General features: G+C 34.6%; 1 protein-coding gene across 9 annotated transcripts in view; it reads left to right on the top strand.

Moving 5' to 3' along the window:
- The window catches only part of CCDC88A (coiled-coil and HOOK domain protein 88A), a 189,428-nt gene that overhangs the window by 72,905 nt on the left and 99,903 nt on the right, over positions 1–16,620 (top strand). For all 9 annotated transcript variants that reach the window (XM_077134249.1, XM_077134245.1, XM_077134247.1 and 6 more), the window contains 3 exons: positions 5,587–5,668; positions 7,589–7,747; positions 9,168–9,314. In XM_077134249.1, the coding sequence (XP_076990364.1) occupies positions 5,587–5,668; positions 7,589–7,747; positions 9,168–9,314 (388 nt within the window). The remainder of the gene's footprint in view (positions 1–5,586; positions 5,669–7,588; positions 7,748–9,167; positions 9,315–16,620) is intronic.

Raw genomic sequence — 16,620 nt, 5'->3', positions numbered from 1 at the left:
CTAATGTTTAAGCTAGTTTTGTCTCTTATTCCACATATATTAAGTTAAGTATGCTGGAATCAAACAATATTTTGTCCTTTTGTGTCTGGCTTATTTCATTCAACATCATATCTTCATGGTTTCTTCATGTTGTTTTATCAGAACTTCATTCTTTTTATGTCTGAAAAATATTCACATTGTATGTATATACCACATTTTGTTGTTTATCCATTTGTTTTATGATAGACACTTAGACTGTTTCTACCATTTGGCTATTGAGAATTATAGTTTTATGAATATTGATATATGCATGTCTGCTTGAGTCCCTTCTGCTTTCAGTTCTTTAAGATACATGCCTAAGAGTAGAATTGCCAGGTTATATGGTAATTCTAGGTTTGTCTTTTTGTGAAACTGCTAAACTGTTCTCCATAGTGGGTGCACCATTTCACATTTCCACCTACAGTGATCAAGTGTTTCACTTTCACTACATCCTGGCCTATTATTTTCCCTTTTTTAAAAAAATAATAACCATCCTATTGGGTGTAAAGTAGTATCTCACTGTTGTTGTTTTTTTTTAAATGTATGAGAATTTTTAGGTTTACAGAAATATCATGCAGAACGTACAGTGTTGTGATATATACTCTTCATACATGCAGTTTTCCCTATTATTTTTTAAATTATTTTTTATTGATATATATATGTTCACGTATCATGTAATCATCCAAAGTGTACAGTCAGTGGTTCACAGTATCATCATATAGCTGTGTATTTATCATCACTATCGACTTCTTTTTTTTTTTTGGGAAAAATAACATATATACAAAAAAGCAATGAATTTCAAAGCACATCACAATACATTGTTTGGATTACATACACACAATGGATTGTATGGATTACAGTTCTACAATTTTAGCTTTACTTCTAGCTGCTTTAAGATACTGCAGACTAAAAGAAATATCAATATAATGATTCATCATACTCATTCATTAAACCCTACCTTCTCTGTGTAACTCCACCATCAATCTTGATCTTTCTCCCACTCTTCAGGGGTATTTGGGCTATGCCCATTTTCATGTTGGAAGAGGCTGTTAATAATAGAAATTTCCTTATTATTAACACTTTGCATTTGTGTGCTGCCTTTGTTACAATTGGTGAAACAATATTATTATAATTTTACTATTAACTGTAGTTTTACAGTTCATTTACAGTTCATGAATGTAGGGTTCATTGTTTGAGTTGTACAGTTCTATGTTTTTTTTTAATTTTTATTCTAGCAACATATATGCAACCTAAAATTCCCCCTTTTTCATATAATTCATTGGTGTTACTTACATTCATAATGTTGTGCTACCATCACCACCATCCATTACAAAAACTTTTTCATCATCCCAAATAGAAATTCTGTACCAAGTGAGCATTAACTTCTCATTTCCTACCCCTACCTTGGCCCCTCGTAACGTGTATTATCATTTCTGGCTGTACATTTGTTTATTGCATTATTTCATATCAGTAACATCGTATATATGTTCTCTTGTGTCTGACTTATTTCACTCAACATGATGTTTTCAAGGTTCATACATGTTGCATGGGTGAGAGCTTCTTTGTTTTTATGGCTGAATAATATTTTATTGTATTTATGTATCACGTTTTGTTTATCTTTCTATCAGATGAGGGACACTTAGGGTACTTTTGTCAGTTCAAACTCTTGGTTCAATTCCACTGGTCTATATGTCTCTCCTTTGCCAGTATTGTTGCTGTTATTATTATGTAGCTTTGTATTGGGTTTGAAAATTGAGAAGAGTGACTCTTTAAGTTCCTTCTTTTTGAAGATGGCTTTTGCTGTTTGGGGCCCCTGACATTTCCATATAAATTTGATCATTGGATGTTCCATTTCTGCCCAAAGCTGTTGGAATTTTGATTGGGATTGCATCCGATCTGTGCCTTGTTTTGGGTAGAATTGATATCTTCACAATATTGAGTCTACCAATCCATGAATACAGAATGTCCTTCTATTTACTTAGGTTTTCTTTTATTTCTTTCAGAAATGTTTTGTAATTTTTTGTGTACAAGTCCTTTATATCCTTGGTTAAATTTATTCTTAGATATTTGATTCTTTTAGTTGCTATTATTGTAAATGGAATTTGTATCTTGATTTTCTCTTCAGATTGTCCTTATTGGTGTATAGAAACATCACTGATTTTTGAATGTTGATCTTGTACCTGCCAGTTGTTAAATAAATTCAGTTATTAGCTCCAGTAGCTTTATTGTGGAATTTCCAGAATTTTCTATAGAATCTTGTCATCCGTAAATATGGAAAGTTTTACTTGTTTCTCTTCAGTTTGTATGCTGTTTATTTATTTTTCTTAATAATTCATTTAGCTAGAAGTTCCAATATAATTTTGAAGAGGCTTGGCGTCTATAAATATGGAAAGTTTTAGTTCTTCATCTCCAATCTTGTTATCTGTAAATATGGAGAGTTTTACTTGTTTTTCAGATTTTTTTTGTGTGTGTGTGGTCACCATGGAGCTTAAATTTCATATCCTAAATCTCTAACATTAATCTTTGATTGTATACCAATTTAATTTCAGTAGCATGATGTACATTGTTAGACTGCTCTATCCTTCAACCTTTTTGATGTGCTTGTTACAAATTATATCTATGTATTTTGTATGTCCAAAATGTAGATTTATCAATACTCTAACCATTTGTATTTTAGGTTCTGTAAGAAGTAAAAAATGGGACTATGTACTAAAAAATACAGATAGTAGTACTGGCATTTGTAACTAACCATATGGTTACCTTTAGCAGTGATCTTTATTACTTTATACTACTTTGATCCGCTTTTTGGTATCCTTTCCTTTCATTCTTAAGAACTCCCTTAACAATGTTTGGGCAGTGATAATGCTGACAATCTCCCTTAACTTTTATCTGAGAATGTTTTAATCTCTCTCCTTTTTTTTTTTTTCTTTTTTTACATGGGCAGGCACCGGAAATCGAACCCGGTCCTTGGGCATGGCAGGCAAGCATTCTTACCCGCTGAGCCACCGTGGTCCGCCCATCTCTCTCCTTTTTGAAAGGCATTTTCTTCACCAAATGTGAAATATTTGATTGGTAGTTGTTTTTTTAGAGCACATTAAATTTCTTATCCCAGTGCTATCTTTACCTCCATGTTTCTGGTAAGAAGTCAACTTTTAATCTTATTGGGGCTCCCTTGTACATAGCATGTTACTCTTTGCAGCTTTCGAAACTCTTTCCTCTTCCTTGACATTAGTAGTTTGTCTGTTTCTGTACCTTGTTCTCTTCGAGTTTATCTTATTTATGGTTCATTTGGCTTCTTGAATATGTGTATTTCTGACTTTCATTAAATTTTGGAAGTTTCTACCATTGTTACATTTCTCTCTTTCTTCTTCTGGGACTCCTATGAGGCATATGTTCATATGCTTGTTGTTGTCCCACAGGTCTCTAGGCTTTTTTCACCTTTTTCATTTTTTTTTTATGCTCCTCAGTCTGAATCAAAATGACTTGTCTTACAGCTCACTGATTGTTCTGCCAGCTCTAATCTGTTGTTGAAACCATCTATAGAATTTTTATTTTAGTTATTATGGTATTAAATACTAGTATTTTTGTTTGGTTCTTTTTACATTTTCTGAGTCTTTATTGAAAGGATAATATTCATCATTTTCCTGACATTCTTTATTTCTTCTCTGTGTTTTCCTTTATCTCATTGAGCATATTTAACATAACTTTTTTTTTTTTTTTTTTTTTTTTTTTTTTTTTTTTAAAGGAAAGACAGAGAGAAGGAAGGAAGGATAGAAGGAAGGAAGGAAGGAAGAAAGGGAAACATTTTTAAACATTTTCTTGCTTTATTGTATTCTGTTTCTCCGTTTTTGGTACATGGGCTGGGGCCGGGAATCGAACCGAGGTCCTCCGGCATAGCAGGCAAGCACTTTGCCCGCTGAGCCACCGCGGCCCGCCCTAACATAACTTTTTAAAAGTATTTTTTTTGGTATGTCTAGAGTCTGGCCTTTGTTAATAGTTTCTGAAGTTTACCTTTTGTTCTTATGGTTGGTCATCATTTCATGTTTCTTCGTTTATCTTGTATTCTTTTCTTGCACACTGTACATTTTAATACTTTAATGTGCTACCTTTGTTATTTAGCCCCTGCACCTGTGTGTTCCTTAAGTTTGTATGGAGCTAGTGATAGAATAGAGATTCCCTTGAGTGCCCTGAGCTAATATAAACAAGCAAACCAACACAAAAAACAACTTTCATAGTCTTTGCAAATATTCTCTTTGTCGGCTAGAGGTCTTCTTTAGAGTTTGGCTCTAGTATTAAGATCATCTTAAGGCACAAGTGTGAAGTACTCTCTTTTTCTGAGCCTGCATCTTTTCCTGTCTTGTATGCTCCTTTGTGGCCTTAGGTATGTCCCCTCTACACCATATGAAATAGAATTCCCTCCTCTTATGGGATTCTCTATTGTGTGTCTTAAAAATTGGAAAAGTGGCCCTATGCCACTTTGACTTAATAAACAATTAATTTTTAAATTAATTTTTACTTTGTTTAGCTGTGTTTAAGCTGTTCTGCCTGAAGGTCAAAATCTGGGAGGGTGAGCCAGAGATGATTGTCTTTGTTCAGTCTTTTCAGGGTACCACATGATAGACTGGCAGTGATCTACGTGCACCCCCATACGTACTAGGAGTTATTCTGCTTCCTTCGGCTTCACAATAGTAATGGGAGCTGGCTTCACACCGTGCCAGGGAATTCTAAACCTATAATGTGCTTTAAGAAATCTGTGCTGAAATATACATAGTTTTATATATTATGTGTTTATTTACCAAACCGTTATTCAGTACAGTGAAAATGGAATTAAATTAACTAAATAAATTGTGGGTCTTCTAACAAAGGGAATATTTCTCTATCTTTAAAAATTATGATTTTTGAAGAGAATTCAAGGTCATGAAGAGTTTTTAAGATTAAAGAATTGAAAGTGGAAAAGTAGATATAGTGGGTGATGAATTTACTTTTAGGATGATTATCCTAAGGGAGTATAGAAGGTGGCAGTTAGAAATAAAGCAGTGTAAAGAGAAAAAAAAGTAATAGAAGAAATTTGAAGATGTTTATAGGCTACAGAGAAGAGACCAATAGAAAAAGGAAAGACTTTAGATTTCTGTATAGTCTTTTGGCAGGCAGTAAGTATATATATAATTTCCTTGAAACCACTGTAAATGTCAAAAATTATTTGCGGACCCTTAAGAGTCTCAGACCCCAGGTAGTATTGCCTTGTCTTAATTGTCTAAGAGAGAAAAAGACAGAGTATGAGGCGAGAGGGAAATCGGAGAGACGGAGAGATGTTATGAAAATTTTGGCATTGAGGTTAGCCTTTCTAGAACATCAGGAGGGAGTTTGAGTAATGGTATCAAATCATTTAAATTCCTAATGACGATTTCTTTGTGTTTCCCCTTGGATTGGGATTATGGCTAATAGTATGTTCACCTTGATATTTCATAATGATAATACATTTGAATTGAAGCACATGATGATCATTCATGCACATATCATCTAAAAGTAGTAAGCTTATTCTTTAATAAATATATTTTTGCATTTAAGGGAAGAAAAGACTGAACAGTTGTTGGACTGTAAACAAGAACTTGAGCAAATGGAAATAGAACTAAAAAGGCTGCAACAAGAGGTTTGTATCTGAAACTTTTGTTGTATAGGACCACTGAAGTAATTGGAAATTGATCTTTTTCCTTAAAATTTGTAAACTTCACCATAATGCTTTATATAACAGATGAAATTATTGAGGCTTAAAGAGATAAAATGACTTTTTCAATGTCTCTTCAAAATGACAGAGCCGAAACTAGAAGTTAAAGTCTGAATTTCTCTTTCTTCTGTATCAGTGCTATTGAAACTTTAAGATTCTAAGGAGCCTCTTAGGACTGGAATAGTTCCGAATTTCTTTTTTTTTTTTAATGTATTTGGCTTCCATAGCTTTTGAACTTGAAACAACTGTCCTGTAAACTGTGCTGCTTATATGAATCTCCTTGGATCTGCATCTCTGTGTTCTCTGATGGTGCTTTATTTTAGCTTATATATGACAGCTTTTCTTATTTTCCACTCTTTCCCTGATAAATAAGATAAAAACTTTTCAGTTTTTAAAAATTGTTTATTTTTATTTTACCAACACATGTGTTTTTCTTCATCTTAAGTAAAAATTGTTTGAAAATTCACTTCCTTTAAAAAGTTACACTGTAATTTTTGCTTTCTTTTGGGGTGGGGCATGACCTATTCTTTAACTCATAATTCTATGGATTGGAGTAAGGCTGGATAAATGTTTCTTTTCCTTCCTTCCCCTAACCTGCTTTTTTTTTTTACTTAGAGAATTGTGGGCTTACAGACCAATCATGCATTTTAAAATGAGGGGAATACACCATTTGTAGGATCATAGACTAGGACCCTCCTAGATATATGAGACTGGGAGTCATAATCTAAATTTCTAGATATGCTGTGGTTGCTGTTCTACTGCTTGATAGAAGTTATATTGCATGTGTATTCCTTCTAAAGCAGTGGTTCTCAAACTTTTGGGGCTGAAGACCCCTTTCCAGCTAATGAGCATTGTTTATGTGGATTATATCTACAGGATTTATTATAATAGAACTTAAAAGTAGGAATTTTAACATATTTTTAGTTGATTCATTTAAAAACAATATTCAACCCATTCAATATTAAAATAGACATCTTAGTCAAATAACTTATTTTCCAAAACAAAAAAATCAGGAAAGAAGTATTGTTTTACATTTTTACAAATATCTTTAGTGTCTGACTTAATGAGTGACAAACTAGGTTCTTATATCTTTTTCTGCATTCAGTCTATTATGATATCACATGCCATGCAGTCTCTGGAAAACTCCATTGCATCCTCATGAAAGAATGAGAGTGAAAAAGACAAATAATTTCTTAATATTATGAAAATAATTTTGACCTTGGGAATTCCCTACAGAGGTATCAGGGACCTTTGCAGTTCCCTGGACCACACTTTGAGAATGTTTGCTCTAAAGGATTTCAAGAAGGGTTTTTAAAAGTTTGCATTTTACTTTTTTTATCAAATGGGACTAAGAAATGCACTAATAATTTTACCTCAAAGCATTTAAAAATTACTCTAAGATTTTTGTAGGTTTCAACACGTGGATAGAAACATTATCTCTCGAAAGTATCGAAAACTTTAGTAACTTTGCTTGCCTCTGTATTTTTACTATCTTGTATTTTAAAGTTAATTTTTTGCCTTAAATTAATTGTATGTGATTATATTATGCAGGGGTTAGCACATTGTAAAATATCCTCAACATTGATAGAACACTTTAAATAGAAATATGTGTGTAATTATATGTGTATGTTTAAAATACTTCTTTATTCTCGTTTAAAAAGGCTTTATATTTCCCTATTTTAAAAAACAGCTTTATTGATTTATAATTTATATATCGTAAAATTTGCCGTTTTAAAGTGTGCAAGCAAATGTTTTTTTTTAGTAACTTTATCAAGTGGTGCAACCAAAGAATAATAATTTGAAAATATAATATAGTATTAACTTTTTATATGTATTTATATTTAGAATATGAACTTGCTTTCGGATGCTCGTTCTGCCAGAATGTACCGAGATGAATTAGATGCACTTCGAGAGAAGGCAATCAGAGTTGATAAGCTTGAAAGTGAAGTCAGTAGATATAAAGAGAGGCTACATGACATTGAATTTTATAAGGCAAGAGTTGAGGTATGTGTCATAATTAAAATTAGTTGCAGTGTTTTTGAAAATACATTTAAAGTGCACTTAATAAACATGAGAAACTCTTAATGTTGTTGAGCAACCTCCAGATGTTTACTTAATGATAGATAAGCATATTGCTTAGTTAGGCTTCTGCAGAGGATATATATATATATATTTTACATTATTAATTGTATTGAATTCTTTGGGGGGCTCTTCTTTCGTTCCTTTATTTAGCCCATAGATAAAGAAACTTTTGAAGCCCTTCTCTTGTGGTCAGAATAAAGTAATCCCAAACTGGTTCTCAGAATTGAAAATAAACAGTATATCTGACTACTGCTTACCTCAGATGTGTTAAATTAGCATCAGTGAAGACTATACATATCTAAACAAATTTGGAAGAAAATATTTCCTACTTGATGGTTGCAGTTCACTGTTTTATAAGTTAATTTTGACAGTTATTAAGAATTTGATAATCCCTTTTCCTTTCTCAGTTAATTTTCTCATTCTTTGTGAACTGAGGAGATTGCAATCAAATTCAGTATTGGAATGAAAAATGAGAAAGTTATACAGAACCAAGAAATGAGAGTATTAAAAGAGAAAGTAGTTAGAGTATTTTAGCTTGAAAGTTACTGGAAAATAGGCCCAATTGATTGCAAAGTTAACATGTACATAAATTCTTTGCCATGTATTTAGTCTTTTATGTGTTGTATTGGTAAGAGATTCTCTTATCTCTAATGTCTAGATGTCACTGTTCTAGTGTAATTTCTCTTGAGTTTTGTCTACAAACCTCAGGCATCTAACTTAGCAAGATAGATTTGTACACACATATTTTCAAAACATATCAGGCAATTTTAAGGATTTTCTAAAGATGCTTTGTAAAATAGAAATTTAAAATAGTTCTCAAGATGCTTGTAAAATATTGTAGAGCCTTGGTTTGTGATTTATGTGAATTCTAGTTCGGTCTTTAGTATTTTACTGCAAAAGAACAACAGCAGCAACAAACCTTTTTCTTTCTTTGTTATACCTGTAAATAGGTAGAAATATTTCAGTTTATTCCATTCAGTAAATTAAATCCTGATGCTATAGAGTTTTGTCTAACAATCTTTGTGACTAAAATAAAATACATACCAACAATTTCATGTGAAATTATTGTAATATTGCTCATCCTAATGTAAGTACTGAATATTTTCTTTGCACAATAACTGAATCCGGGGTGGTAGTGGTGGGTGATAGTAGTGGTTGGGGGTTGGGAATGTAAATGAGGCCAAGAAAATATTTACTGTATTTCTATTACTAAGTAACTTTCCTTTTGCAAAATTGAGACAGTTTAATGTTTTCTTTTATGAAAAAATTTTAATTTTGCTAAGCTTCGTTAAATTAACAGATAACACATTTAATATAAATAAGCTTTTCAAAATGTTTATAGGAATTAAAAGAAGACAATCAAGTTTTATTAGAAACAAAAACCATGTTGGAAGACCAACTAGAAGGAACTAGAGCTCGTTCTGATAAGTTACATGAATTAGAAAAAGAGAATTTACAACTGAAGGCTAAATTGCATGATATGGAAATGGTAAGTATTATGAAGCAGTTAAATTATATGGCCTATAAAGAAATATTCTAAGATTGAGTTGATATCCCTATGAGTGTAAGGATGACTAGTGCCTCTTGGCTCTTTCACAAAGGTGATAGCTAAGTAAGTTCAATGTTCCCAACTTTATGTAAATACACAGTGGTATTACTTGCTAATTTTGTCTTCTATCATTCAGAAAGTCACTGTAAATAAGCAGTTGTGTAAACATATCTTTAAAAATGCATCAGTAGGGGGCAGGGCAAGATGGCGGCTTAGTGAGGTATGGAATTTAGTTTGTTCTCCAGAGCAGCTAGTGAATAGCCAGCAATGGCACAGAACAATTGCTGGGGCTACATTAGCGACTGGAAACACAGTGTAACCAGTTTGGACAAGCTGGACTGGGTGAGACCTCACACAGAACTGTAAGTCCCTCAAGCCATGGAGGCCAGTGCACCTCTCCCATGGGCATGGCAATCTGGTTCCCCGAGGGCAAAGAAAACAGACTTTACCAACATCAAGGGCTTAGCTCATCCAAGTTCCAATTGTGGAATTAATTAACAAATTTTGTGTACAGACCCCCAGCACAGATAAACCTAGAATAAGTGCTAAAGGTACTAGGAATTTTTGCCCTGGTAGGGAGGGGGCAGGGCTGACAGCAAAAGGAAAAAAAACTAAGGCTTTTTGAGTCATATAGCACAAAATGCTGGGACTAGACAGCATAAAATGCTAGGACTGGACCCTAAAATAAGAGGGGGTGTGGCACATAGAGCCTGGAGATACATAGAGCAACATACCAGCTTAAGCTCTTGATTGACAGATCTGAGGAGTGGGGGTGCTGCTCTGAAAAGGATTTTTTTTGCTTTGTTTCTACTACTTAGCAGTTTATTAGCTAGAACTGGAAGCCTTCTCAGGCACCAGCTCTGTCCCAGGCAAGGGCAGAATAAACTCCTCTGAGAAACAAAGTGGCTAGTTAGGTGAAGGTGTTAATTTCTTAAAGGCTGTACCCTCCCCAAGAAAAAGATGGGACCTAGCTCAACTGGAATCCCTCCCTCAAGTAATTCAGGCCTCAGGGACCGGAAAACTGAAACAGTGCCAACCTATAACCTCTCCTCTGTCTCACCCACATTGCCACTGGCAGGCAGAGGTCTCCTGAAATTAAAGGCAGCACATCACTTTATACTGGTGGGAAACCATGGGCAGACAAGTGACACATGCCAGACTAGATAGGAAAAAAGGCAGTTTGGAGGCTTCTTAGAAAAGACTCATAACATGTTGGTGACTCTTTCCTCCTGAGATATGGGCTAGTCCAGTCAGGGAAATCTGACTGGGGTCTATAATACTTGAGGAGACCCTCCTCAAAGAAGAAAAAAAAAGGCTCCGTATAGGCAGGGGAAGAAACAGGAAAAACAAGAACGGAAAAATTCTGTTCAGTTAAGCAGAACCTATACTAGAGGTCTAGAATAACTTGAACTGAATTTCAAGAGCAGATAGAGAACAAAGTCATCCAACAAGAAAATCCTAGGTAAAAGAGTGAAAAATAACCTCCAGAATAAGCTAATTAAGGAAATCAAATGTCTAGATGCCATCAAAAAATAATGAGTCATACTAGAAAATCGAAAATATGGCCCAGTCAAAGAACAAACCAACAGTACAAATGAGATACAGGAGTTGAAATGACTAATTCGGGATGTTTGAACAGACATGAAAAATCCCATCAGAAATGAAATCAACGAGTTGAGGGATATAAAGAAGGCATTGGGTGAACAAAAAGAAGAAATTGAAAGTTTGAAAAAACAAATCACAGAGCTTATTTGAATGAAAGTCATAGTGGAAGGATGAAGAAAACAGTGGAAACCCACAATGACATATTTGAAGAGACAGAAGGAAAGATTAGTGAACTAAGGACTGGACATGAAATCCAACACAAAAGAAAATATAGGGCACACGGGTGGTTCAGTGATAGAATGCTCACCTTCCATGCAGGAGACCTGGGTTTGATTCCCTGACCATGCATTCCCTCACCCCCCCAGAAAAGAAAAGAAAATATAGAAAAAAGAATGGGAAAATATGAGCAGAGTCTCAGAATTAAATGACAACGTGAAGTGCATGAATATACGTGTTGTGGTTAGCTGAGAAGAGAAAGGAAAAGAAGGAGAAAGACCAATGGAGGAAATGGTCACTGAAAATTTCCCATTTCTTATGAAAGACATAAAATTACAGATCCTAGAAGTGCAGCATACCCCAAACAGAATAGATCCATACAGACATACCTCAGGACACTAATCAGACTGTCAGATGTCAAAGAGAAAGAGAGAATTTTGAAAGGAGCAAGAGAAAAGCAATCCATCACATACAAGGGAAGCCCAGTAAGACTGTGTATGGACTTAATCAGAAGAGGCTAGAAGGCAGTGGTATGAGAGAAGAACTGCCAACCAAGAATTCTATATCCAGCAAAAATGTCCTTCAAAGTTGGATTTTAAAACATTTTTAGACAAGCAATCACTGGGAGAATTTGTGATCAAGACACCAGCTCTGCAAGAAATACTGAAGGGAGCATTATAGGCAGATAGGAAAAGGCAGGAGAGAGAGGTCTGGAGAAGAGTGCAGAAATGAAGAATATCAGTAAAGATTAAAAAAAAAAGACAAGAACATATGACATATAAAATCCAAAAGGCAAAATGGTAGAAGAAAGTACTCCTTTTACAGTAATAACACTAAATGTTAATGGATTAACTCCCCAATCAAAAGACACGGACTGGCAAAACGGATTAAAAAATAGGACCTATCTATATGCTGTCTATAGGAGGCTCATTCTAGACCCAAGGAAAAAAATAGGTTGAAAGTGAAAGGTTGGGGAAAGATATTTCATGCAAACAACAATCAGAAAAGTGCAAGAGTAGCTATACTAATATCTGACAAATTAGTGTCCTGACCCGCAGGACAGTCAACGGGGTCCGCCACCTGCTGAGGGAAGAATGGCTATGGGACAGAGAGACGCAAGAAGGACAGCAAGACAGGATTCTGATCAAGCTGCAAATTTTATTAAGCAAGCCGGGTGTATATATACCGGCTTGGGGAGGGAGTAGGGTATGTGGGGCATTATGATAGGAGGGAATTCGCGCCGGCGGGGAGGACTGGTTAGATAATTGGTGGGGAGTTCGCGCCAGCGGGAAGGTCCCGGCGGGAACCTATTTCCGTGAAGAACCTTGTTGTACTATATAGATGCCATTGCATTAGCCGGGGTGGCCATGTTGGCTCAATCGCTATCTTAGGTTAGCCTCTGGTCCCCAACAAATTAGACTTCAAGTATAAAACAATTTAAAAAGACAAAGGTCATTAGGTATTAACAAAAGGAAAATTCAATAAGAAGATACAACAATAATAAACATTTATGCATCAAGCTATTGTGCTCCAAAGCACATGAGGTAAAAACTGACCACACTGAAGGGAGAAATAGACACCTCTACAATGATAGTTGGGGATTTCAGTTCCCCACTGTCTTCAATAGATAGAACATCTAGGCAGAGGATCAATAAAGAAACAGAATTTGAGTAATATAGTAAATGAATTAGACTTAACAGACATTTACAGAACATTACACCCCACAGTATCAGGATACACATTTGCCTCGAGTACTCATAGATTATTCTCAAGAATAGACCATATGCTGGGTCACAAAGTAAGTCTCATATAAATTTAAAAAGATGGAAATAATACAAAACACTTTCTTGAATCATAATGGAATGAAATTGGAAACCAATAACAGGCAGAGGGCCAGAAAATTCCCAAATATATGGAGGTTAAACAACACACTCTTAAACAACCAGTGGGTCAAGGAAGAAATTACAGGAAAAATCAGTAAATATCTCGAGGCAAATGAAAATGAAAATAGAGCATATCAAAATTTATGGGATGAAGCAAAGGCAGTGCTAAGAGAGAAGTTTATTGCCTTGAATGCCTATATAAAAAAAGAAGAAAGAGCAAAAGTTGAGGAATTAACTGTTCACTTGGAAAAACTAGAGAAAGAGCAGCAAACTAATTCCAAAGCAAACAAAAGGAAAGAAATAACAAAGATCAGAGCAGAAATAAATGAGATTGAGAACATGTAAACAATTGACAAAATCAACAAACCAGAAGTTGACTCTTTGAGAAAATCAATAAAATCAATGGACTCTTAGCTAGGTTAACAAAAATAAAAAGAGAGAGGAAGCAAATAGAATAAAAAATGGAGGCGGAGACATAGCCACTGATCCTGCAGAAATAAAGGTGATAATGAGAGGATACTATGAACAGCTATATGGTAATAAACTGGACAACACAGATGAAATGTACAACTTCCTAGAAAGACATGAACAACCACCATTCACTCAAGAAGAAATAGATGATCTCAACAAAGGTTGCAAGTAAAGAGATTGAATCAGTAACCAAGAAGCTCTCAAGAAAGAAAAGTTCAGGACCATATGGCTTTACATGTGAATTTTTCCGAACATTCAAGAAAGAGTTAGTACCAGTCCTGCTCAAAAAAATTAAAGAGAAGGAAAAGCTACCTAACTCATTCTATGAAGTCAATATCATTCTCATACCAAAGCCAAACAAAAATACTACCAGAAAATAAAATTACAGATCAATCTCTTTAATGAATATAAATGCAAAAGTTCTCAACATAATACTTGCAAATTGAATACAGCAGCAAGTTAAAAGAATTATACACCGTGACCAAGTGGGATTTTTCCAGGTATGCAAGGATGGTTCAACATAAGAAAATTAACTTAATGTACCATATCAACAAATCAAAGCAGAAAAAGCACATGATCATTTCGATTGATGCAGTAAAGGCATTTGACAAAATTTAATATCCTTTCTTGATGAAAACAATTCAAAGGATAGAAATAGAAGGGAACTTCCTCAATATGATAAAAGGAATATTTGAAAAGCTCACAGCTTAACATCATCTTCAGTGGGGAAAGAGTGAAAGCTTTCCCCCTATACTCAGGAATAAGATGAGGATGTTCACTGTCACCATTGTTATTCAACACTGTGCTGGAAGTTCTAGCCAGAGCAATTAGGCAAGAAAAAGAAAAAGGCATCCAAGTTGGAAAAGAAGTAAAACTCTCATTGTTTACAGATAGTATCGTACAATACGTTGAAATCCCCTAAAATCCATAGCCAAGCTGCTAGAGCTATTGAATGAGTACAGCAAAGTGGCAGTACAAGATCAACAGCCAAAAATCAGTGGTGCTTCTATACACTAGTACCAGGCAATCTGAGGAGGAAATCAGTGAAAAAATTCTGTTTACAATAACAACCAAAAGAATCAAATATTTAGGAATAATTTAAGGATACAAAAGACCTGTACACAGAAAACTAGAAGAAATTGCTGAAAGAAATCATGGAAGGCCTAAATAAATGGAAGGGCATACTGTATCCATGAATTGGAAGGCTAAGTATAGTTAAGATGTCAGTTCTACCTAAATTGATATATAGATTCAATGCAATACCAATTAAAATCCCCAAAACTTACTTTTTTAGAAATAGAAAAACCAATAATCAAATTTATTTGGAAGGGCACGTTTCCCCGAATAGTTAAAAATATCTTGAGAAAGAAAAATGAATTAGGAGGTCTCATACTACCTGACTTTAAAGCATGTTACAAAGGTACAGAGGTCAAAACAGCATGGTACTGGCATAAAGAACCATGGAATAAAAAAGACACTCTCATCTATGGACAAATGATCTTTGATAAGGTGGTCAAGCCAACTGAGCCGGGACAGAGTGTCATCTTCAATTAATAGTGCTTGAAGAACTGAACATCCATATGCAAAAGAATGAAAGAGGATCCATATCTCATACCTTATCCAAGAATTAACTCAAAGTGGATCAAAGACCTAAAATTAGAGCAAAGATCATAGAACTTTTAGAAGAAAATGCAGGGCAATAGCTTATAAAATTGTAATAGGTGGCAGTTTCCTTGATTTACACCCAAAGCACGAGAACTGAAGAAAAAATAGGTAAGTGGAAACTCCTTAAAATCAAACACTCTTGTGCATGAAAGAACTTTGTCAAGAAAGTAAGAAGGCAGCCTATGCATTGGGAGATAATATTTGGAAACCACATATCAGATAAGGGTTTAGTATCCAGAATATATAAAGAGATTCCTCAAGCTGAGATTCAGCATCAGGGGATTCAGAAAAACCCTAGAATGAGCTGAGATTCAGCATCAAGGGATTGATAAAACCTTCTCGACCAAAAGGGGAAAGAGTGAAATGAAACAAAGTCTAAATGGCTGAGAGATTCCAAACAGAGTCGAGAGGTTATCCTGGAGGTAATTCTTGCACATTAAGTAGATATCACCTTATTATTCAAGATGTAATGGAGAGGCTAGAGGGAACTGCCTGAAAATGTAGAGCTGTGTTCCAGTAGCCATGTTTCTTGATGATGATTGTATAATGATGTAGCTTTCACAATGTGACTGTGTGATTTTGAAAACCTTGTGTCTGATGCTCCTTTTATCTACCATGTCAACAGATGAGTAGAACATATGGAATAAAAATAAATAATAGAGGGAACAAATGTTAAAATAAATTTAGTTTGAAATGCTGGTGATCAATGAAAGGGAGGGGTAGAGGGTATGGTATGTATAAATTTTTTTTTCTGTTTTCATTTTATTTCTTTTCCTGAATAGATGCAAATGTTCCAGGAAATGATCATGATGATGAATATGCAAGTATGTGATGATGTTGTGAACTACTGATTATATATGTAGAACAGAATGATCAAAATAGGAATGTTTGCATTTGTTTGGTGTTTTTTGGTATTTAAAAAAATAAAATTTAAAAATTAAAAAAAAAAAAAGAGATTCTTCAACTCAGCAACAGAAAGACAAAAAAACCCAATTTAAAAATGGGCAAATGTCATGAAGAGACACTTCCCAGAAGAGGAAATACAAATGGCTAGAAGGCAATGAAAAGATGCTCAACTCCACTGGCTATTAGGGAATTATAAAGCAAAACCACAATGAGATAAAATCTATCACCCACTACAATGGCCTATAAAAAAAAATAGAAAATGACAAGTGTTGGAAAGTATGTGGAGAAAGAGGCACACTTATCCACTGTTGGTGGGGGTGTAAAATGGTGCAATCAATCACTCTGGAAGGCAGTTTAGTTTGGTGGATCCTCAGGAAGCAAAGTATAGAATTGCCATGTGATCCAACAATCCCTTTGCTAGGTAGCTATTCAGAGGACATGAGGGCAAGGACACAAACGGACATTTGTACACCAATGTTTATAGCAGCATTATTTACAAT

The sequence above is a fragment of the Tamandua tetradactyla genome, chromosome 17, assembly GCF_023851605.1.
Source record: "Tamandua tetradactyla isolate mTamTet1 chromosome 17, mTamTet1.pri, whole genome shotgun sequence".
NCBI classification, from domain to species: domain Eukaryota; kingdom Metazoa; phylum Chordata; class Mammalia; order Pilosa; family Myrmecophagidae; genus Tamandua; species Tamandua tetradactyla.
Note: the sequence above shows the minus strand (reverse complement) of the source record. Positions and strands in the feature narration are given on the sequence as shown.